This window comes from Rhinopithecus bieti, unplaced genomic scaffold (assembly GCF_001698545.2).
Source record: "Rhinopithecus bieti isolate Rb0 unplaced genomic scaffold, ASM169854v2 scaffold_75975, whole genome shotgun sequence".
Lineage (NCBI taxonomy): Eukaryota > Metazoa > Chordata > Mammalia > Primates > Cercopithecidae > Rhinopithecus > Rhinopithecus bieti.
The window spans coordinates 1,007,668-1,032,000 of NW_016828707.1; the positions used below are offsets into that span (position 1 = coordinate 1,007,668).

General features: G+C 40.8%; 1 protein-coding gene across 1 annotated transcript in view; it reads left to right on the forward strand.

The window, feature by feature from the left end:
- Positions 1-24,333, forward strand: part of STX18 (syntaxin 18) — a 125,875-nt gene that overhangs the window by 80,796 nt on the left and 20,746 nt on the right. The window contains exons 3-5 of the mRNA XM_017864577.1: positions 5,415-5,530; positions 7,371-7,448; positions 7,616-7,682. Coding sequence (XP_017720066.1) covers positions 5,415-5,530; positions 7,371-7,448; positions 7,616-7,682 — 261 coding nt within the window. The remainder of the gene's footprint in view (positions 1-5,414; positions 5,531-7,370; positions 7,449-7,615; positions 7,683-24,333) is intronic.

The following is a 24,333-nucleotide window of genomic DNA, read 5'->3' on the forward strand; positions in this document are numbered from 1 at the left end:
CAGAGCTGAACTGAAGGAGATAGAGACACAAAAAAAAACAAAAAAAAACCCTTCAAAATCAATGAATCCAGGAGCCACTTTTTTGGGAAAATCCAAGTTTTTGGAAAAAATTAATGAGATAGACTGTTATCTAGACCAATAAAGAAGAAAACAGAGAAGATTCAAATAAACACAGTCGGAAATGTTAAGAGGGGTTTCACCACTGACCCCGCAGGAATACAACTACATGGACATCGAACAACCTGTTCCTGAATGACTCTTGGGTAAATAATGAAATTAAGGCAGAAATCAAGAAGTTCTTTGAAACTAATGTGAACAAGTAGCTTTTGAGGAATTTAGCCTTGTCAGAGAAAGTGTCCTTGAAGAAGTGACATTGGAGAAGAGCTCTTAAGGAGTAGAGTTACCTAGGTAAAGCAAGAAGGAAGGAAGGGAATTCAGATGCAAAGGGGTTGGCACGTGCGTACACCCTGTGGACAGCGTCTGCCTTATTGTGAAACATGCAGAGGTGAAAAAGATAGTTTCTCATGCACTAAATATTTATCGAGCAGATGAAGGAATGATGCGAGTCATCAAAAATGCCATTTGGAAAGAAAAAGAGAAAAAAAACATTCTAACCAACACTTCTAAAACAGTTTCTGGAATAGACTCCAGCTCTCCACAGGCAGTGGCAGTACGGGTGTCTTGTCTGTGTCTCTTCCCCTAGCTCCATTTGCACTGGCTTTAGGATGGCATTTTACCGTAGGACTCATCTTCAAATGTATTATGTAAATTAATGAAAAAGTTGGATTTGACAGATAAGATAACATCATTAGGAGCATCTTTTTAGGATTTCAACTTTATGAAACAAGGAGTGGTTGTATTTCAGAAGCCTTCCTGTCACAAACATAGAGAATATAAAATAAATCCTGCTTTTTTTTAACTTTGTCAATATACGCAAAAATGGAAATACGTCCTATAAATTCTCCAGCAGAGAAAAATAATTATACCCCAGTTGAATTTTAAATAATCCTTGATGCTTTGTCTGCTTACACTTAACATACATAGGCAATTTTATGCTTTTAAATGCATTTCATTTGCATTATTTTGGAATATACTAAATTATATAATTATTCTGACGCATAGTACCAAGAAAACCTTATTTTTAAGTTCTCAGTTAAAATAGTTGGTTAACACTAGATCACAGTGTCATTTTTATTTCTGAAGGTGTGTATGTGTATCAAATACTAATTTGATAGCCTGTGAAAATGGAAGCTACAGGGATTTTGTAAAACTACAAAACTTGTATAAAGCTCTCAATTTGTAGCTTCTTTCTTTAGTATCTGACAACTTAGGTTGATGAGGTAGTTGTAAATATCTTTTATAGAAATCCCTTTTTAACTTCCCTTTTCCTTGAAAAGCCATCCAGCAAAGTAAATGCTTTGAGTGCTGGTTTGATTCACATCACTCCTTATGAACCATATGAATCTGTGAAACTCAGTGTCTTCCTCCAGTACCAGAGGTCAGCAAATACAGCCACAGGCCAAATCTACATTTTAAATGTACATTTAAATGTAGTTACATATTTTAATGTTGGGAAAAATAATAACGATATTTTATGACATGTGAACATTATATGAAGTTCAAATTTCAGTGTCCATAATAAAGTTTTATTGGCACACAACCACGTTCATTTGTTTACATATTGTCTAGGGCTGCTTTTATGCTACAACAGCAGAGTTGAGTAGCTGTGATGGGCTACAAGGCCCACAAAGTCTACCATGTTTACTCTCTGGCTCGTTTCAGAAAAAGTTTGCGAAGCCGATAGTGGGAGGGATAATCACTCAGGAAGCAGTGGAGAGGTTCAAAGCAGACAGTATGATTGAAATGCAATGTGAAAAGAACAACACAGTGGCATCCAGGTGTTCTTCTGGAACTTTGCAGTTGTTTTAAGCTTTCAATGTAATAGTGATGTTAAGGCAGTTATTATACTCAAACAGCAAAAGGAGGCTCCTGCACACTGTTTTTCGGTGTTCCCAGACTACTGCAGCATGGACTCTCGTCTCAGTACAGTAAAGAGGGCCTAAGCCTTCCCCTTTTCCAGCTACAAGGGCAGCAAATGCTAGGACTGAGGATCAGGTTCCCTGGGGGCCAGTGCCAGCTCTGCCACTTACAGGCAGATAACTTCAGGAGATTGAACTATTGTCCCCGAGGCGTTCTTTGTCTTGTTAGGTCCATCGCCTCATTCTAGAAACTCAGTCTTTTTTTTTAAAGGTGGTTTTGCACTGTTGCCCAGGTTAGCTTCAAAATCCTGAGCTCAAGTGATCCTCAGCCTCCTGCGTAGTTGGGACTGTAGGCATATGACATGGTGCTCAGCTAGAAACTCAGGCTTTTACTCATTTTCCCGAAGCCAGTTGTTCATTGCCAACTCATGCACACTGAATTCTACTCCACCCCCTGTTTTGGTCCCTGTGAAAGAGCATGGGCTTTGGGGTCAGTCACACCTAAGTTCCAATCCCAATCCTGCCATGTATTTATCATGTGAATGACTATAACTCACCTTTGTGCTAGTTTTCTTTTTTATAAAATGTGGATAATGTTCTTGTGAGGATTAAATTAGATGGGTGTGCGAGTTCCTGACACATAGAAGTCTCTTGGTGAATGATAATTGAATTGGAACCCCATTTGACCTATGATGCAGTTGCTGGGGGTTGGAGGGTATTGGTTATTGAACAAGACAAAACCCACCTCTGTTTTCTGCCAGAGAGTTGGGAGGAGGCAGAAAGAAAGAAAGAAACGGAGGCAGGAGTCAGATCAACACAGTGGAGACCCTTTATCATTGGTAAAATCTAGGTCGGCAGACAAAGCTTAGGTTTGCAGGCGGGTGGCCTTGCTGATACTCTGCTCCTGAATTAGATACTCACTCAGCCATTAGTGCCACTGAGCAGTCGCAGCCCCTGGAGCACAGACAGCAGGGACAGGCACCTTTGCAACATAGGAGAGAGAGGAACAGAGCAGAACCTCTGCTGTCTCTAAGTAGGCAAAAGAGAGGAGAGAAAGCTGTGGTGAGGAATGCACACCCCGTGCTTTCTGCCAGGGGGGCCAGAGGGAGGAGGCTCTGGGAGGAGGCAAGGTGTCATTCGGGGAAGCTGGTTCCCACAGAAACATGAGGATTAGGGAATAAGCAATCCCCCCGGTAGCCCAGGTTCTGTCCAGATGGAGAAAGGCCACCCTTATTATCTCTCATCAAGTTCTCCCTCCCAAAGGTAGTAGACAGCTTAAAGCCTTTCTTTTTTACTCTTCTGCCCTCCCAATGCAATGTGCAGGCCTTGACCTGCTCCTAGGAACATTTTATGTGGAGTATGATCATGGAATTGAAAGAGTATGTGTAGAAATATTGCCTTCAGACTTATGAGGCTTTGTTAGTTTGACACAATTAGGAAGCTGTAATTTTTTCCAGAATGTAGAACTCAGACTTTATTGACCCATTTAATTTTTTAAATAATGACATTTTACTAGAGCAGAACAGCATGTAACCTAGATAGCCTCTGGCTAGATCTCTGAGTGATTTTAATTAAAAATAATGTCTCCACTTCTGGTAGATGGACCTTTTCCACAATATCCTGGCAACAAAACAATCTGGGAGAAAAAACTTTCTTGGTTTCTGTTGTTCTTACTAATAGAATAACCATACTGTCAATTTTCAATTTAGAAGGTTAATATATATATAATGTTTCCTAAAGGAACATTACCTTTTAATTGAATAATCAGTTTTATCAAATTAACCTTTAGACCTTTTCAATTTCACTGAGTTTCCATTAAATCAAAATATAGAGTAGGAGGATGTTAATCTAATGTTCTTGGAACTAGTCATTTCTAGGTCTCTTCTGTCCGCAGGGTACATATTCACTAAGTTGGTACCTTTCTGATTCATTTGTCCCTGACCCCGTTAGCCTCTATTTCCGATGAGAAGGTTCCTAGTAGGGATGAACCTGAGGCTTTGGCCCCTCTGCTTGTTAGTCTGGCTCCTCCCCAGAGGGGAGCCATTCATCTGGGATTGGGGGTGGGCTGGGGTTGGGGAGAGGGGATTGAGCTTGCTGGCTTGGTGCTTTTCTCACTGTTGGGTCTTCCCTTGGACGGAGTCCATTCTCTCATGGTTACCATCCCAAGCCTAAGTAACTAATAGAACAAGATCCTAAGGAGCATTGGAATAAGGAACTAATTCCATGTCACTCTTCAAGTTCCATTGAGAGAGGATCATCTATTCCCTAGGAGGCTGGAGGCTGTGGGGTTTCCTTTTCGACTCTCCCTCAGAAAATGTGGAAGTGGGGTAGGGGTCATGGGGTAGGGGTGACTCCAAGGAAGGAGGGGATGCTTATCAGGTGATTGGGAGTGAGGACTGTGTGCTCATCTCACCCCTTTCTTTTTTAGAAGGGCCTGTCCTCAGGATGGATGTATTCCCTGTTTGTTTGTGCCTTAAGTTTCCTAGAGAAGGCTTTGGGACAAGGATACCTACCTGTCTTGAGGTGGGGGAAAAAATTGGTTCAGGAGGAACTTACTAGACAGCACAATCGTAGCTGTGTATCAAGCACATTCTCCAACTCATTCATTTGTTCAGTTCATTCAAAAGTATTTGATTACTGATTTATTAATTGATCAGCCTACTAAGAATGCTAGGCATTGCTCTTGATGATGGGGATACAGCAGTGAACAAACAGAAGTCCTTGCCTTTGTGGAACTTACATTTTTAGCGGGGAGAGACAGGCAAGAAAAGAAATAATTACGCAAAATATATGGAATGTTAGAGTGGGATAAGTATCTTTGTGGGGAAGGAGGAAGGGAAGTGGGATAGAAAATGTCAGGGAGGGACAGTTTATAAAGAAGGATTAGGGAAGGCCTCATTCAGAGGGCAACATGGAGTAAACGCCTAAAAGAAGTAAGGGATCCATTGATGCAGCTATCTGGGGAAAGAACATTCCAGAGGAGGAGACAACCAACACATGTAAAGGTCCTGAGGTGGGAGTGTGCCTGAAATGTTTCGGGAACACCCTCCACCCTCTGATTCGGTCATTGTGTGGTGTGAGACCCCTCAGTAGCTGCCCCATTGCTCTCAAAGCAGAGCCTACATTCTTTGTAGCCCAGCTTATGCTCCAGCCCTCACTCCACGCTCCTTCTCCCTCTCCCTCTCCCCATCTGGCTTACGTCAGTTGGGTCTATTCCAGAGGGTTTTCTACCACACACCTTTCATATGTGTTAGTTCTACTATCTATCTATCTAGATGGTTCTCTCACCTTTTCACCTGGCCTGTTCCTCCTCACCCTTCAAGTCTTAGCTTAAATGTCACTTGATGAGGGAGGCCTTTTCTTCTCTTCCCATCCCACTCAGACTATATTATGTTATCATTTGCTGCTACCCTTTCCTTTGCTGTATTTTTTTAGCCATACCATGTCTGAATATGGGAGGATGACAGACACAGAACGAGACCAGATAGACCAGGATGCCCAGATATTCATGAGGACCTGTTCAGAAGCAATTCAACAACTACGAGCAGAAGGTAAAGTGCTCTGAAAGATGCAAACGGGCAACCATGAATATAGCAGATAGTTAAACAAGATTCATATGGTGTGGCCGGTTAAAATTCTCTCTTCTTATTTCGATTTAGGTTTTAAAACATAAAAGTCTTTTCTTTCTTATCAGTGTTTTAACCAAAGCTGTTAAAAGTACTGAAAAGGCTGCATCTTTCAAGTTAAATCAATGGGAGCAGGGAGATAGAAAGGACCTCTCCAAACAGAACCAAAACTTTACCTAGGGGCCAGGGACAGTGAAGACAAATTGTGTGTGTGTGTGTGTGTGTGTGTGTGCGCGCGCGCGCGCGCACGCGTATGCGTGCCTCTGTTCTGTGTGGCATTTAGTGGGATGGGGGTTGACAGCAGCCTGGGGTACTTAAGCTCTCTACTCGTAATATTCAAGTAAACTTTCCCATCAAACCTTCAAGGTTAGGAGGAAGGCTCTGGAGCTCTGGATCCAGGACTGCCTAGGTTGCACCCCAACTCCACCCGTCCGAGCCATATAGCCCTCTGCAAGTCACTTAATCTCCCTGGGCCTTGTTTTTTTGTCAATGAAATGCAGACAATTAGGGGATGTATCTCTAGGGTTGTTATGAGAATTAAGTTAAATTCCTACAGCCTGCTTAGAACCATGTCTGGCACTAGGGTGCTTATTATCTCCCTTTCATTGATGTTTAATTCTCACTGAGACAATGAGATGGCTTCCCAAGGCACGCCTCTTTCCTGATTCTTTTTTAATTTGCTTAGGCAGATACAGAGTACGTTAAATAGTAAGTAGAGTTCAAAGCTGCCAGATGCTGTTGTGCTCACAACACAGACTTCTGTTCGGGAGGTTTTTATTAGAATGCTGATGGACCACTTGGAGACTCTGACGGAAGCAATAGGCATTCTTGCCAGAAAAATGTACATACACAAAATTCTATATGCAATTTCACAGAGCTCCTGAGTCCCCCACATGAATCTTGGGTTAGGCAGCCCTATAGTAAAGACAGAAATCATGCCCTCTACCCTTAAGGGCATACATATTCATTGAGAGACCTAAAAAATACACAGGAATATTAACAAAACCTACATTTACATATGAAACCATCTAACCTCGGGCTATTTATTGCCTCTGAACCTTAATTTCTTCATGTGTAAAATGAGGAAACTCGGAATTGCTATTTTAGTTACTAGCAGTACATATGTAAAGTGCTAGCAGAGCACCTACACACAGTAGGCACTCAATCTCTCAGTCAGTGGTCACTGTCTTACCAAAACCAGTGGCACAGACTTTAGGTCTGGTAAGGCCTTTTAGCACATTTCTGTGTGGTGGATCCCAGGAGAAAGGCATCTGTGTGGCTAGGAGTCATAGAAGGTTTCCTGGAGACGGAAAGTTTGACTCATTGTCTAAGGGACCCTCAGAATGTGAGTGGCCTGGGGGAGAGGATGGGGCATTACAGGCTGAAAAGCAGCACAGGTTCAGGCAGGGAGGAGTGTGTGATTTCAATTATTTAAACATGTTCCCTGAAGGTCAGCTTGAGCACTGGATGCTGTTAACACAGATAGGGTCAGCATTCAAGAAGTGGCTGCATCAAATACTATCCTTAAGTGTTCTGATAAACCATAAATTATTTGATGATAGTTTTTCTACAGGTTTAATCTTTCACTTTTGTGAAGCCTAATAAATCTTACTCTTTTAAAAATGTAGTATCTTGACACAAGACTTGTTTTATAGCTGTGTTTTAAAAAATACTCTCAATAAAGAAAGTGTTGTGAGGAAGCTGATGAATTGCTCTTTAGGATAATTGAATGCGAAGACCTGAACATTGTCCTTTTCTGTTACAGCTCACAAGGAGATACATTCCCAGCAAGTGAAGGAACACAGGACTGCTGTTTTGGATTTCATTGAAGATTACTTAAAAAGTATTTCATTTTCTTTTAAAGGTCAAATGTGGCATTTCACAATAGATGTGATGCAGAATTTAGCTTTGCTAGCTGAAGACTATAGTGTCTCATTATATTTAATGATGCCTTTGCCTGAGAAGCTGTTTTTTAAGCAATCTTTCTTCTGGTATTTTCCCCTGCAACAGGAGTCTGTAAACTTTACTCAGAACAGAGAGCCATCCGAGTTAAAAGAGTGGTGGATAAGAAAAGATTGTAAGTATTGCTTTCATTGGTGTTTCTTAATAATAGTACTACTAATAATAGCAGTTAAAGTTTGTAGAGCACTTACCCTATGCAACTTACCATGTTTGAACTTCTTCACAAAATGCCATAGCTAATGCTATGGGGCACTCACTGTGTGTCAGGCACCGTGCTAGTCACTTTATTAGCCCACAACAAACCCTCATGAGGCAGGTACTGATTCCTCCCTCATTTTACAAATGAGGAAATTGAGGCTCAGGAGGCTTGGCCACTCACCCAAGGTCTCACAGTCCCACAGGCTGCATAGCTAGGGTTTGAGCCCAGGCAGGCTGTTGGTCCAAAATCTGTGCTCTTGCCCATTTTGTCTCTTAATAACCTGATGAGGCTGGCACATTTTGAGCCATTTTACCTCAATCTCTTTGACCCCCATACCCCTTCTTGTTGTCCCTGAAAGTGTATTCCTGAGAGAAGAGCTAGGGTACAGCAAGCAGGCCACTGTGAGGCTGTCCTCAGGTCACCTGTGACAGACTTGCTCAATGCCACGTGCTCTGAGTGCTCACCTTCCTCCAGCCCCACTACCTGTTCTGTGCAGGCACTATGAGGAGGCCCATCAGCAGGTAAGGACAGTGACTCTCCAGCAGGGTAAATGACCCATCCAAGGCCACACAGCCAGGAAGCAGCAGGGCCAGACTACTGTATTTCCCGTGGTGCCTGCCTATCTTCCCCTCTGGGCTCACGTGAGCATCTGGAATGCAAGAGCTGTGTCCTCATGGTTGTTCCCACTGCAGCTCGGCCAGTCTTGGAGATTGAATATATCGGTGAACAAATGTCCAAACCTGGACCATTTCTAGACTAACTTTGGAAATGTTTTAGGATGTTCCTACGGAAGATAGCATCACATAATGTTTGGGGACACATTTATTTATTTATTTATTTATTTATTTATTTATTTATTTATTTTTGAGTCAGGGTCTCACCCTATCTCCCAGGCTGGAGTGCAGTGGCATGACCTCCTGGGCTCAAACAATCCTCCCACCTTAGCCATCCAAGTAGCTGGGATTACAGGCATGTGCCACCATTTCTACCTATTTTTAAATTTTATTTTATAGAGGTGGGATGTCACTATGTTGCCCAGGCTGGTGTCAAACTCGTGGACTCAAGCAATCCTCCTGCCTTGGCTTCCCAAAATGCTGGATTACAGGCATGAGCCACCATGCTCAGCCTACATTTTTTAAATTCTCACTGTGTCAGGGGTTCCTAGCACTACTCTCTGGTTCTAGGAGTCACTTGGAGGTCTCATAGGACTCAACATAGTCCTGCTCCTGTCTATGATTTGTCACACTGAAAGGATACAAAGCAAAACAGCAAAGGAAAAGGCACGTGAGACAAAAGTCCAGAGGAAACCAGTCATGAGCTTCTAAGAGTCCTCTGCCAGTGGAGTCACACAGCATGTGACCTACGACAGCATGTGAAGTGTTGTCCACCAGGGAAGCTCATTAGTGACTCACTGCCCAAGAATTCTCTTAGGGGTTGGTCACATAGGCACCACACACCTGGCATGTACCAAAACTCTAGACTCCCAGGAGGAAAGCAGATGTACAGCACTGAACTGCATTAAAACTGCATTTTTTTTGCAAAACAGTTCAGGCACGGTGACCTGTTTTTATCAATTAGGATGGCATGAATTCTGCCAAAGTCCAACTTCTCAGACACCAGGCAAGGGTTAACCTTGCAAGCAGGCCTTTCTCAGGATAGCAGTCTCAGGCCTACTATGTGAACCCTTTTCTGCACATTTGTGAAACAGATATGAAATTGTTAATGCCAACAAATAGAAGCATTTATGGAAGATAGTAAGCAGATCAGTCAAGTTATCTGTCAGCAATAGCTACTATTATATAATGCACTGAGAGAGTAGATTGAGCGAAGCCATAGATTAAGTCTTTGCACTTAGGGAGCTTAGAGGCAGACTGGGTTGCTATTAAACATGAAAAATTAGCTTAATCAGGATATGTCGTAATTAGCAAAGTCAGTAGTAAGCTCAGAGGGGGAAATGGTATGATCAAGTGGCATAGTATGGTGCCTGGGAGCCAGACTCTGCAGCCAGACAGCCTGTGTTTGAATCCTGACTCTGCCACTTTCAAACTATGTGCCTTTGAGCAGATTGCTTAACTTTTCTGTGCTTTTGTTTCCTTACCTATAAAATGGGAAAACTAATAGTACCTAACTTGTAGTGTTGTTGTGAGAACAAAATGAAGATACAGATAAAACACTTACAGTGAGTTAATAAATGTTAATTTGTACTATTAATATTATCTACCATTAAGCATTTACCATGTGCCAGGCAGTATATTATTTTATTTCATTAATCCTCAAAAAGCCACCATATCAATAAATATTAGCATTTCATTTTCTGAATTAGGATATTGGGGCTCAGCAAGTTTGGGTTAGCTGTCCAGCATCACAGCTGAATCAAGATTTGAATCTCAGGGTAATTGGAGCAGATTTCTCAAGCAATGGGATTTGTGTTGGCTGTCAAAAGAAAAATATCTGGGTGTGAATTAGATAGAAAGCAGTCCAGACCTGGGGAAGAGTTTGAGCTGAAGGTCTGGGGCACAGTGAGACCAGTTAGCTCCAAGATGTTATGGAGGAGGAGGTAGGCCTCTGATGATGTGTGATTTGTCATCAAGATGCTGTGGTGGTCACTGGGTCTCACACTCACCTGGGAGAGGAATGCAGATTTCTCCTTCACTATCCCAAGTGGACTTAACAGGTACCCAAGTAAAGGAAGAAGAGATTTTTGCTGCTACCTTAGTTCCTATTTCTCAGCAGAGGCCTTGACTAAAATACACATTAAAATCAGTCAGATGGGAATTGTTCTCATTTAGACAGCAAAGTATAGCCTTGTCTCCTGCCACATCATTAGCTGCCCTGTGCCAATTACTTTGCGCGAAAGACCTTGAGGGAAATAATGATGTGACCCTTCACAGTGTAGTTCATTCAACGCCCTCCGTCTTGTCCTTTCCTCGCCTTTAGGCACAAGGCATCTGACTAAAATGTACGTGTGATTTTATCACTCCCTTGCTTCCATGTCTTACAAAGGCTAAACAGCATGGCATTCAAGGTCCGGGATGCCTGGACCACAGCCACAGTAACTCACCACAGCAGTCTGATAACTCCTGAGCTTGTCTATGCTCTGTCCAGCGAAATGAGACCACTGATTAAATGGCAATGTCAGATTGCTATAAATGTTTCTAGATGCTTACTCTTCACTTTTGTACTTACCTTGTAGCAGACCAGTAACAGACAGTCCATGGTCTGGTTCTGTTCCATGGACCACACTTGGAGTAGCGCTGGGTTAGAAAGTCACCTAGTATGTAGTATATGCCCAGTAAATTGAGTGAGTGACTAAGTAGTGGTGAAGGTGGCTTCATTGAGGTAGTGTGAAACATCTCCTGCTTTTGGGGTTCACGGTACCTGTGCCTGAGTGGATACGTTTGTCTGAAAGCTAGTTTTAAAATTATAGTACCATGATATTATATATCAAAGGATCTTCTTTCTACCCAGAGCCTTTGTTGGAGGCATAAAAGAAGTACAGGCATACCTTGGAGATATCACAGGTGTGGTTCCAGACAGCAACAAAGTGAATATCACAATAAAACAAGTCACAAAAACATTTTGGTTTCCCAGTGCATATAAAAGCTTTGTTTATACTATAAAGTGTGCAATAGCATTATGTCTAAAAGAGTCATGTGCATACCTTAATCAGAACATACTTTATTGCTGAAAATGCTAATGTTTGTCTGAGCCTTAGGTGAGTTGTAATCTTTTTGCTGGTAGAAGGCCTTGCCTCAGTGTTGATGTCTACTAACTGATGTAGGGTGGGGATTGCTGAAGGTTGGGGTGGTTGTAGCAGTTTTTAAAATAAGACAACAATGAAGTTTGCTGCATCAACTGATTCTTCCTTTCACGAAAGATTTCTCTATTGTGTGCAGTGCTGTTTACCCATAGCAGAACTTCTTTCAACATTGGGGTCAGTCCTCTCAAACCCTGTTGCCGCTTTGTCAACCAAGTTTATGCAATATTCTAAGCCCTTCCTTGTTATTTCAACAGTGTTCACAGTCTCTTCACCAAGAGCAGATTCCATCTCAAGAAACCACTTTCTTGGTTCATCCATAATAAGCAGCTCCTCATCCATTCAAGTGTGATCGTGAGATTGCAGCAGTTCAGCCCTATCTTTAGGCTCCACTTCCAATCTTAGTTCTCTGGCTGTTTCCACCACATCTGCAGTGACTTCCTCTGTTGAAGTCTTGAACCCCTCAAAATTATTCATGAGTGTTGGAACCCACTTCTTCCAAACTCCTGTTAAAGTTGGTATTTTGACCTCCCCCCATGAATCACAAATGTTCTTAATGGCGTGTAAGATGGTGAATCCTTTTCAGAAGGTTTTCAATTTACCCAGATCTGCCAGAGGAATCACTCTGTAGCCTTGTGAAATGTGAGGTTTTTTTGTTTATTTTGAGTTGGGGGTCTCACTCTGCCACCCAGGCTGGAGTGCAGTGGCAGTCATGGCTTACTGCAGCCTTGAACTCCTGGGCTCAAGCAGTCCACCCACCTTAGCCTCTCCAGTAGCTGGCACTACAGGCATGTGCCACCATGCCCAAGATTTTTGGAATGGTAAATGAGCATTGGCTTCAGCTTAAAATCATCTGCTGCATTAACCCTTAACAAGCAAGTCAGCCTATTCTTTGAAGCATTGAAGCCAGCCATTGACTTCTCCTCTGTAGCTATGGAAGGCCTAAATGGGATCTACCTCCAAGAGAAGGCTGTTTTATGTAAATTTAAAATCTGTTGTTTAGTATAGCCACTTTGATCAATTATCTTAGTTAGATCTTCTGGATAACTTATTGCGGCTTCTGTGTCAGCACTTGCTATTTTACCTTGCACTTTTACATTATGGAATTGACTTTTTTTAAATGTCACGAACCAACCTCTGCTAGCTTCCAACTTTTCTTATGCAGCTTCCTCACCTTTCTTAGCCTTCACAGAATCAAAGAGAGTTAGTTAGGGCCTTGCGCTGAATTAGACTTTGGCTTAAGGGAATGTTGTGACTGATTTGATCTCTCCAGACCACTCACACTTTCTCCCATCAGCAATAAGGCTGTTTTGCTTTCTTATCATTTGGATATTCACTGGAGTAGCGCTTTAATTTCCTTTAGTAACTTTTCCTTTGCATTCACAGCTTGACTGACTGACTGGCACAAGAGGTCTAACTTTTAGCCTATCTCGGCTTTTGACCCATCTTCTTCCTAAGATTCATAATTTCTAGCTTTTGACTTCAAGTGAGTGACATGCAACTCTTCTTTCACTTGAACACTTAGAGGCCGTTGCTGGCTTATCCATTGGCCTGGATTATGTCTCCAGGAATAGGAAGGCCTGAGGAGAGGGAGAGAGTTGGGAAAAACTGGGCCAGGAAGCACTCAGAGCACATACAACACTTAAGAAGTATGCCATCTTATGTGAACGGGCTTTGGGCACTCCAAAAACAGTTACAAAAGTCACATCAGAGATTACTGATCACAGATCATAGAAATATAATAATAATGAAAAAGTTTGAAGTATTTTGAGAATTACCAAAATGTGACACAGAGACACAAAGTGAGTACATGTTGTTGGAAACATGGCGTCAATAGATTTGCTCCATGCAGTGTTGCCACAAACCCTCCATTTGTAAAAACAAATGAAAAATGCAGTATCTGCAGAGTGTAATAAAGCAAGGCATACTGAAACAAGGTACAGCTGTATAAGAGCCACACTGAAATCTGAAACAATTACTTTTGTCTGATGACTGTAGCAGGCTGTATTTAAGGTTTGCAAAACCTCCCACATATTTTCTTGTCTCAAAACTGAAAATCTGTCTCTCTTCCTTTCTTCTCTCTCTTTGTGTTCTTTTAAATTTTAAATAGAAACCTGAGGGTTTTCAAATAAGGGACCTGGAAACAGATGCTGGCCAGGTAGACACTGTTTGATTGCAGTTCTGAAATGTTCAGCCTTCAGTTAGAGAAATCAGTTTAAATAAATTGTGGGGCATAAACCGATCTTTCTGATGGCTTTTAAAATTCCTTTCTTTCCCCAAATTGGCTTCAACTAGTTAATGTGTAATTTCCCTGAGGACTTTAGTAGACATTGTATATAATTAGAATATGTTTTTATCACTTAAAAAAAGAAAGGCACTCAACTTTGAGTCTGCTGCACTGAAGTCTTTGATTCATTTTAAATTGGAAACTCGTACATTAGCATCCTCTGGACACAAAGGATGACAGACATTAAAGGAGTCCTTTATTTAAAAGTCAGTGAAGCCTTTTGACTTCTTGAAGAAGTCAGTCCTGAAGCCATGCAGTGAGGCAACGGTAAGGTGGGCGTCTGCAGTGGTGGGGAGCAGCAGTTTTCCAGGGCAGGGTGCCTGACGCAAGCAGGGAGGAGAAGGTGGCTTAGCATGGGCAGTTATAGCCTAAGTCAGGAGAGGGACTGATCAGTGCTGGAGAGGAATGGAGGGGGGTATTAGAGGTGGTTGGTTACATTTAGGAGAATAGATGAAATAATAAATAAAGGAGGTGGCTGGGTGTGGTGGCTCACGCCTGTAATCCCAGCATTTTGGGAGGCCGAGGCAGTTGGATTGCTTGAGGCCAGGGTTCGGGACCAGACTGGGCAATATGGTAAAACCCCATCTCTACTAAAAGAAAAATTAGCATGACCTGTAGTCCCAGCCAGTTGGGAGACTGAGGCACCAGAATCACTTGACTCAGGAGGCACAGGTGGCAGTGAGCTGATATTGAGCCACTGCACTCCAACCTGAGCAACAGAGTGAGACACTGTCTCTAAATAAAGGAGGATATTGAAAGCTAGGTTTCTCACTATAGGAGAAGTGAAAGGGGAAAAGCCCTGTCTGTGGTCTTGGGTGGAAATGAAAGATACTGGCATGAATTCACAGTTTTCAATTTCCAAAGATCAATACAGAAGTACCTGTGGTTGTAAATGTGTGTATATATACACATTTATACACGTGTATGAAAATGCATGCATGTATTTTCTTGCTCTGGCCACTGAGAAGGCCTGGAAACAGTGACACTGTAATAGCAATAAGCATAGTTAGCACTCAGATCTTGTCTTCTAAATACCAATTTCACCTTCAGGGAGCCAGGCCTCTTAGAGAAATGGCTGATTCTTAAACTGGAGCAGGGAACATATAAAATAAACCTGGAACAAGGAAGGGCTCAGAATGTTAGGATGTGTCTAAAGGACACAGCCATCAATTTGAAGCGGCGTCTACTGGCCAAATTAGAGATAACTTAAGCATAAAAATAAATGACAGTAGCACCTTATAACCCGTTCAATGAGATAGGACATTATGAATCCATCTAAATAGGAGTAAGTAAATGAATAAATTGAAAGATTGAAATTGATACATAGTGTCAAAGCACTCCTCCCCCTAGTACTTACTAATTACAAAGCGGAAGAGAATAACTTGACAGCAAGAGAATAACTTGACAGTGGGGAAACCTGGCAGTCACCACCTTCATCAAGTGGGCAAAGTAAAACACACAACCTAATAGGATGCAGCGAGAAGAAAGCATCACTTTTGTGATTTCTGCCAAAGAAGCAAGACTTGAATCCAAACTCAAATTCAGAGATCCTTACAGAATAAGTGACACATGGTTGTGTGCTGAGGTCGTGAAACTCAAGGAGACCGAAGAGCTGTTCCAAACAAAGGAGACTGAAGAGAAGTACTAGTTAGGAGCAATGTGTGATGCTCTTGTTATAAAGGATATTATTGAGATAACCGGTCAAAATAGAGTGGGGGGCTGCACACAGTGGCTCACACCTATAATCCCAGCACTTTGGGAGGCCAAGGTGGGAGGATTGCTTGAGGCCAGGAGTTTAAGATCAACCTGGGCAACAGAGTGAGACCCCGTCTCTACAAAAAATTTAAAAATTAGCTTTAAAAAAATTTAAAAATTAGGTGCATGTGGTGACATGCACCTATAGTCCCAGCTTCTCAGGAGGCAGAGGTGGGAGGATCACCTAAGCCCAAGAGTTCAAGACTGCAGTGAGCTATGATCACAACACTACACTCTAGCCTGGGCAACAGAGTGCGACCTTATCTTAAAAAAAAAAAAAAAAAATGGGGTCCAAGGGAGAAATGGAAGTAATGTAATAATATTTTTCATAAAGTACTTTTTTTTGGTCTACTACTTTTTTAGTGTGGTCTACTACTTTTTTAGCATTTGCAACAACTTTAGTAGTAGATATTGTTGGAAGGATATTGGAAGCCAGGTTTCTCACTCAGAAGAATGAAAGGGATAAAGCCAGAATGAACCCTGGGGTGTTGGGTTGGAATGAAAGATACTGAAAGCCATTTTACAGTTAAGAAAACCAAGGCCTAGAGGTTAGGTGGTAAACCAGAGGAGCACCTACTGTGTGCCAGGCTTCATGCCAGGCACTTTCTCATGAGTGATCTCATTTAATCTTCGAAATAACTCTTTGAGAAAGGTGGTATTTTCTCCATTTTGCAGATGAAGAAAACTTAGACAAAGAGAATAAAATTGGCTGGGTGTGGTGGCTCATGCCTATAATCCCAGTACTTTGGGAGGCCAAGGCAGGTGGATCACGTAAGATCAGGAGTTTGAGACCAGCCTGGTCAACATGGTGAAACACCGTCTCCACTAAAAATACAAAAATTAGCTGGGTATAGTGGTGCACACCTGTAATTCCAGCTACTTGGGAGGCTGAGGCACAAGAATCGTTTGAGCCTGGAAGGTAGAGGTTGTGGTGAGTTGAGAACGTGCCACTGCACTCCAGCCTGGGTGATGGAGTGAGACTCTGTCAAAAAAAAAAAAAAAAAGGATAAAATAAAACCCATCCAAGACCACATTAAAAATAGTGGCATTCTAGAATTTAAGCCCTTTGTTTTCTCCAAATCCCATTGTAAATGTGTCTTTTTCAAGGCAGCCAGTCAACCAGTGGTTTAAGGACTCATCTCTAGACTGTCATGGGATTTGTGGAATTGCTGGAGTAATCTGACAGCCAGGACAGCCTTGGAGGGCATCAGGTCAGTCTACTGTGCAATGTGACCAAGGAGAAAGCCCCCCACCACTCGGGTAGCCTTTGGTCACCACCCCAGACCACTCCCCTGCTGCTCTGTCAAGGCTTCTTCCCCCTCCATAGTGACAGCCAGAAGATCAGTAGCTAGTTGGGCCAGCACTGAAGACCCTGCCGAGTCCCTTGTGCAGATTGTACCAGTGTACTCTTTTCTCTGAATTATTTGCATTATTTATGGGTTGTTTCAGCAATTTTCTTCTGTTCCTCCATTGGTCTGCATCTTGTCAGAGGAAAAAAATGTATATTGCTTTAAGACTTCACAAAAAAATTGTCTTATTAAACCATTCTGCCTTTTGTTATTTCACAGTAATAATAGCAGCAGCAGCAATAGTGTAATCGTTGTAGTAATAGTTAATTTTTGAGCTCTTATTATGTGATGTAGACTGTGCTGAGTAAGCACTTACGTATAAACCAGTAACTCTAACAAGAAAGATAGTCAGAGCCCCATTTTATAGGTGGGAAAACAGGCTAAGAAAAATTGTTATTTGTCGTTTAGTAACTGGAAAAAAATCTGAAAATTCTGGCAGATGAGTATCTTGTCAAGCTAGTTTAAAAATTTGCTCATGTGTCAGGTTGCTCAATTCCTGCATCCCACAAACGAGTATTTGAGGTAAAATATTAAGTCACAGATGCTAAATTTAATAAGCATATGTATATACCTAGTGTCAAACATGGAGCAAATCCTCACTTTATCTTTAAATAAGTTTCTCTTTTAAGTTATGTTTTTAACTGGCTTTGTTTCCTTTGCTTACCACATTTTTTTGAGACTTACCCTTGCTGTGTTCTTCTTCATTGCTGAACGGTGTTGCATTGCATCAAAGTACCTCCACTGGCTTATCCATCCTGTTGGTGGACATTTAAGTGTTCCCATTTTTTTGGCTATAATGGAGAAGGCTGCTGTAAATATTCTTTTATAGGCCTTTGTGTGGACCTATCTTTTCATTTCTTTTGGGTAAACAACCTATAAGTGGGTTGTCATAGTAGAGACTTAGTAAGAAACTGTCTTAAGTTTTCCAAAGTGATAGCACCATTTGACACACTGTCCAGCAGCGTGTGAAAGTTACACTTCCTCCACATGGCAGGATTGGCGTTGGCCATTTTTTCTAGCCATTCTACTGGATGTGGAGTGGTATTTCATTGTGGGTTTAGTTTGCATTTCCTCACTGACTAATACTGTTAATCACCTTTTCATGTGTTGATTGGCCATTCATTTTCTTCCTGTGAAGTATCTGTTGAAGTTTTTTACTCATTTCTGTATTGGAGGATTGTTTGGCTGTTGATTTGTATAGGAGTTCTTCGTATATTCTGCATACATACACGTCCTTAGATACATGCTGCAAATATTTGTTCCTATTCTATGGTTTATTTATTTTCTTAATGGTGTCTTTTGGTGAGCAGAAATGTTTAATTTTGAGGAAGTTGATTTTTATTAATTTTTAGTTTGTCTACCCCAAGGTCACAAAGACATTCTTTTATGTTTTCTTCTAGAAGCTTTATGATTCTGGGTGGTATGTTTATTTAGGTCTATCATCTGTCTCAGACCAACTTTTTGATAGAATGAGATGGGGTTGAGGTTTATTTTATTCTATATAAATATCTGGGGTTGAGGTTTATTTTATTGTATATAAATATCTATTTATTTTATCGATGTTTGTTTAAACACTTTCTTTTTCTCACTGAATTGACCTGGCATCATCATCAAAAGTCAGTTGACCAAAACATGTATATGTCTGCTTCTGGACTCTATTCAGTATCATTGGTCTGATTGTCCTTATTCTACTGCCACACTGTCTTGATTACTGTGGTTTTATCATAAGTCTTGGAATCAGCTAGTTGTAAATCCTTCAGATTTCTAATTTTTCAGTACTTTTTTTGCTATTTTAGATTTTTGTGTATTTTCATATCAACTTTAGAATCACCTTTTCAATTTCTTCAGAAAATCTGCCAGGATGTTTATAGGGATTATGTTGAAACTATAGATCAGTCTGGGAAGAATGGGCATCTTAACATCTATCCACAAACATAGTATATCTTTGCATTTATTTCTGTCTTTGACTTTATTTTTAAATTTCTTTTTCTCAGCAATATTTTGTTATTTTCAATGTAGACATCTTGCTCATCTTTTGTTAGATTTATTCCTGGATTTTTTTATTCTATTGTAAATGATACCATTTTGTTAATGTTATTTTCCAGTTTCTCATTGCTAGGATATAGAAATACAATTAATTTTTGTATATTGATCTGTCTACAACTGTGAGTAATTCACATGTAGTTCTAGTAGCTTTTTTTTGTAAATTCCTGTTGTTGTTGTTGTTGTTGTTGTTGAGACAGAGTTTCGTTCTTGTTGCCCAGGCTGGAGTGCAGTGGCTCCATCTTGGCTCACTGCAACCTCTGCCTCCTGGGTTCAAGCAATTCTCCTGCCTCAGCCTCCTGAGTAGCTGGGATTACAGGCACCCACCACCATGCCCAGATAATTTTTGTATTTTAGTAGAGACGAGATTTTACCTCGTTGGCCAGGTTGTTCTTGATCTCCTGACCTCACCTCAGGTGATCCACCTGCCTCAGCCTCCTAAAGTGCTGGATTACAGGCGTGAGCCACCGCACTCGGCCTTTTTTTGTAAATTCTATCAATTTTCTACATACATAATCATACCATATGTGAATAACAGTAGTTTTGCTTTTTAATCTTTATGCCTTTTATTTCTTGTTCCTTTCTTGTTTTATTGCACTGGCTAGGGCCTGGACCTCTGGTACCATATTGAATAGAAGTGTTCAGGATGGACATCTTTTCCTTGCTCTTGATTAAGGGACAAGGATTTAATGCTTCATCATTAAATATGAATATTTAATAATATTCATAATTAAATGATAATGCTTCATCATTAAATATGAAGTGTTGGGATTACAGGCATAATTACACACAGTGCACCCATGTTTGTTTGGTGTTTTTTTTTTTTTCTTTTTTTTCCACATTTGTGGTTCATTTTTTTATGTGTATATCACAGAAGTAGGTATTATGTAGCTGTTATGGGATTACAGGCATGATTATACCCAGTGCACCCATGTTTGTTTGGTGTTTTTTTTTTTTTTTTTTTTTTTCACATTTGTGGTTCATTTTTTTATGTGTATATCACAGAAGTAGGTATTATGTAGCTGTTCTTTATCAGGTTAAGGAAATTTCCTTTCTTATTGAGGGATTTCCTACAAGAATTCACAGAACTCAGAAACGTTATTATACTCACAGTTACAGTATATTATAGTGAAAGAATACAGATTAAAATCACCAAAGCTAAAGGAAGCGTAGGACAAAGTTAGGAGAGACCAGGTACAAGCTTCTAGCTGTCCTCTCCCAGTGGAATAGTGTAGATGCACTTAATTCTCCCAATATGTGACTCCCAATACCTGTGTCACCATGTATTGTCAGTCAGGGAAGCTCACCTGAGCCTTAGTGTTCAGGGTTTTCACTGGGGGTCAGTGATGTAGATGTGAAGTGCTAGCATAGCAGGCCATAGTTAACTCAGTTGCCAGCCCCTGCAGAGGTCAAACTGATTGTCATGTCAGACCCCTGTTAACTTCAGTGGGGATGGCACTTGGTTCAGAGAGGCTGAAGAAGAGACCCCAAGCCAACAAACAGAACGGAGTTTGTTTGGGGGAACTTATTTATAGAGCAGTCCAGTGGCAGTGGGCTGCACAGGAGAACCACTACTGCTTGTAAAAAGAATGTAGTTTATATAGCACCTTCACTTAGCCGTCCTCCCACCAAGCAACCTCCACATGGCAGCCCTCATTTCTTCAATTGCCATCAAGTGTGTCTGCTGTGCACTGATACAGTGGCCCAGGCCCCCAGTCATAAATCACACTGTTAGCATAAACTATCTGGAATGTCCCCAGCTATGCAAAGATACTGTCATCAGACAAGATATTCTAGGAGCTTAGAGGTTATCTCCCAGGAGCCAAGCAAGGGCCAGTTTTTTCCTTGGAATGTGCAGAATTTGAACACCACATACATGCTGAATCATCCCTTTATTGCATACCTTATTTTCCTAGTTTGCTGAAAGTTTTTATTATCAGGGTATCTTGACTTTTTCAAATGCTTTTTCTACATCTAATGCAATGATCATGTAGGCTTTTTTCTTTTTTTGTTAAGGGGATGTATTACATTGATCGATTTTCAAATGTTAAGCCAACTTTGTATTCCTGGGTTAAACCCCATTTGGTCATGATACATTATTGTCTTTATATATTGCTAAAATCAGTTTGCTTGTATTAAGGATGCTTTTATGTTCATGAATATATGTATCTAATTTTCTTGTAATATCTTCATAGGTTTCTGAATCTGGGTAATACTGGCCTCATAAAATGATTTTGTAATTGTTTTATCTTCCTCTGTTGTTCACATCTACCAGGTCCTTACCTTGTTCCTCATCCTAGGGAAAACACTTATGCTTTTATCATAAAGCATGATGCTCACTGTAGATTTTGTACATGTTTATCAGATTAAGGAAGATCCCTTCTGTACATGCTTTTTCCCATCTTATTTGATTGCTCTAGAGCACTATATAAAGGTATACATTCTGTTTTACAGCTCCATAGTACTGCAGAGTGTCTTCCACCAGTTCCATGTTGATGGGCATGTGGATTTTTCCTAGGCCTTCGCTATATTAAAATTGAATTACAAAGTTGCTATAATCAATAACCTTTTCATATTATCATTATATCTTTGGGATAGAGTCCTGTAAGTGGGATTGCTGGATTAGAGATTAAATACATGTTAATTTGCAGGATATTACCAAGGTCCCCTCCATAGGAGTCATACTGTTTGGCACGCTCACCATCAATATACAGAAGTGCCCTACTTCACAGCCTGACCCACCCAGTATGTCTTCACATTTGGGTGTTTTCACCAGTCCCAGTAGGCAAGAAATAATGACACAGTGTAGTTGTTGATACGCATCATCTTATGAGGAAGATTGAGCATTTTTCATGTGTTTAAAAGCCATTTACATTTGTGTGAACTTTCTTGCCTAGTTTACTATACAGCTGTTGGTCTTTTTCTCTTTTTACTTTACCTATGGTGGGTTTGTTTGTTTGTTTTTTAATATACTTGTTATTTTAGAGCAGTTTTAAGTTCATAGCAAAATTGAGCAAAAGTACCAAGAGTTCCCATATACCCCCTTCACTGTCCCCCCACCTGCCAGTACACTAATAGCCTTCGCCACCATCAACATCCCCCACCACTCATGGTGCTTTGTTTTGTTTTGTTTTGTTTTGAGATGGACTCTCCCTCTGTCGCCCAGGCTGGAGTGCAGTGGGTGATCTCGGCTCATTGCAAACCTCCACCTCCCAGGTATAAGCAATTCTCCCACCTCAGCCTGCTGAGTAGCTGGGACTACAGGTGTGTGCCACCACACCTGGCTAATTTTTGTATTTTTAGTAGAGACAGGCTTTCACCATATTGGCCAGGGTGGCCTCAGACCTCAAGTGATCCACCCTCCTTGGCCTCCCAAAGTGCTGACATTACAGGGGTGAGCCACCACACCTGGTTCACCCTTTTTTTTTTTCACATGTGTGGTTCATTTTTTTATGTGTATATCTCTGATGCATTTGGAATTTACCTTGGTGTACAGTGTAGGGAAAGGGAAAACATTTTTTCTTTCATATAACTACCAGTTATCCCAGTGCAACTTATTAAACCATATCATATATTAAATACACATATGCAATTGAGTCCGGTTTTGAATTTTATATCCTATTCATTGGTCTGTCAATCTTTTCATGCCCTAATACCATACTTGGTTTTTTAGGGTTTTCTTGGCTATTATTCCCTCCCCTTCCTAATCTCCATGATATTTTCATTATAAATCTTTTCAAACATATGGCAGAATTGAATTTTGCAGTGAACACCCCTATACCTGTACCCTAGATTTGAGCATTTACATTTTACTATACATGCTTCTTTTACCTGCCTATCATTCTATATTCATTTAGCCTCTTTTTAAAATAGATTTCAGAGTAAACTTCTAACAGTGCCCTTCCCCTTAAATACTTTCGTATACATATCGTTACCTAGAGTTCAATATTTGTTTACACTTTTTCTGACCATTCTTGCTTATTTCCAGATGAATTTCATAGTTGATTTGTCCAGCTTTAGGGTGGGACCTGGTGATCTTTTTTTTAATTGAGATCACATTACACTTATAAATTAACTTAGGGAGAACTAACATCTTTATATTTCTTTTTCTATCAAGAATGATGTGTCCTTTCTTTCCTTTGTGTCTTTCAGAAATCTTTTTTGGTTTTTTACATATGGGCTTTGGGCTTAAGTTTATTCTAAAGTTTTTGTTGATATTGTTAGTTTTCTATCTTTTGTTTTGTTTTGGCTATTGCAAGTAGAATCTTCTCTTTCATTGTATCTTCCAACTGTAAATGAGGTACATTATGATGAACATATAAGTCATTTTGTTATTGTTGTTATAAGCAGTGCTGTGGTGAATATCCTTATAACTTTATCTTTGTGCATATTTTGATACTTAGAACAGCAGATTGTATTTTCCAAAGAAAACTGCCCCCAAATATATCCCATACCACATGCTCTTCTTAAAAAGTGATGTTATTACTGCTCCGTTGAGAAAGCAAATTGGGGTCTCAGTTTCTTCCCCTTGAACCCTAGTGGACCATCGCAAATGTGTTGGGCAGTAGAATATGGCTAGGATCATGATTTCTGACTTCTAAGGCAAGGTCATGAAAGGCATTGAAGCTTCCACCAAAGTCTTTGAGACTGCCAGCCCTGCAGGCAGCCAGCTGCCATGCACCAGTAACACACTCATGCAGCTCCATGAAGAAGAAATGAGGCTCCCATCAAGCACCAACTTGCTAGCCATGTGTGTGACCTCCTTGGAAGTGAACCCTCCAGCCCTGGTCAACCCTTCAGATGACTGCAGCCCTAGTTGCCTTCTAACTGCACCCTCCTGAGACATGCAGAGCCAGAACCCCCCAGCCAAGGTGTTCCCAAATTCCTGACCCTAGAAACACTGATCAGTAATAAATCTCACTGTTTCAAGGCACTAAGTTTTATGACTCAGCTGTAGTAACCTGAACAATTGAACAGATTGATAACACAGTTACTTTTGAAAAATTTTTCTGTTAAATTTTGTAGAGGAGCATTTCCTAAATCATCTTTTTTGAAAACTACTCTCAAAAAACTCTATGAAGAGAGTCTCTGCAATCAGGTTATTTGCAAAACCGTCCTTTTGGAAATTCAGAATGTATTTGAGCATATTAAAGGCTCTGAAAACTTACATAGTGAAACACCTGTCTAGCTTTGACTCAACTTTCTCAGACTGATTTGACCACAGAAGTCCTTTACCACAGCCCGGGATGGGTAGAATATACCCCACGTGGAGCAGTTGTTGTAAGCGTGGGCTTCAGAGCTAGGTTTCCTGAGGTCATGTCCCAGCCCAGCCATTTGCTTACTGTAACCTGGGCAAGTTTCCTAACTTCTCTACGC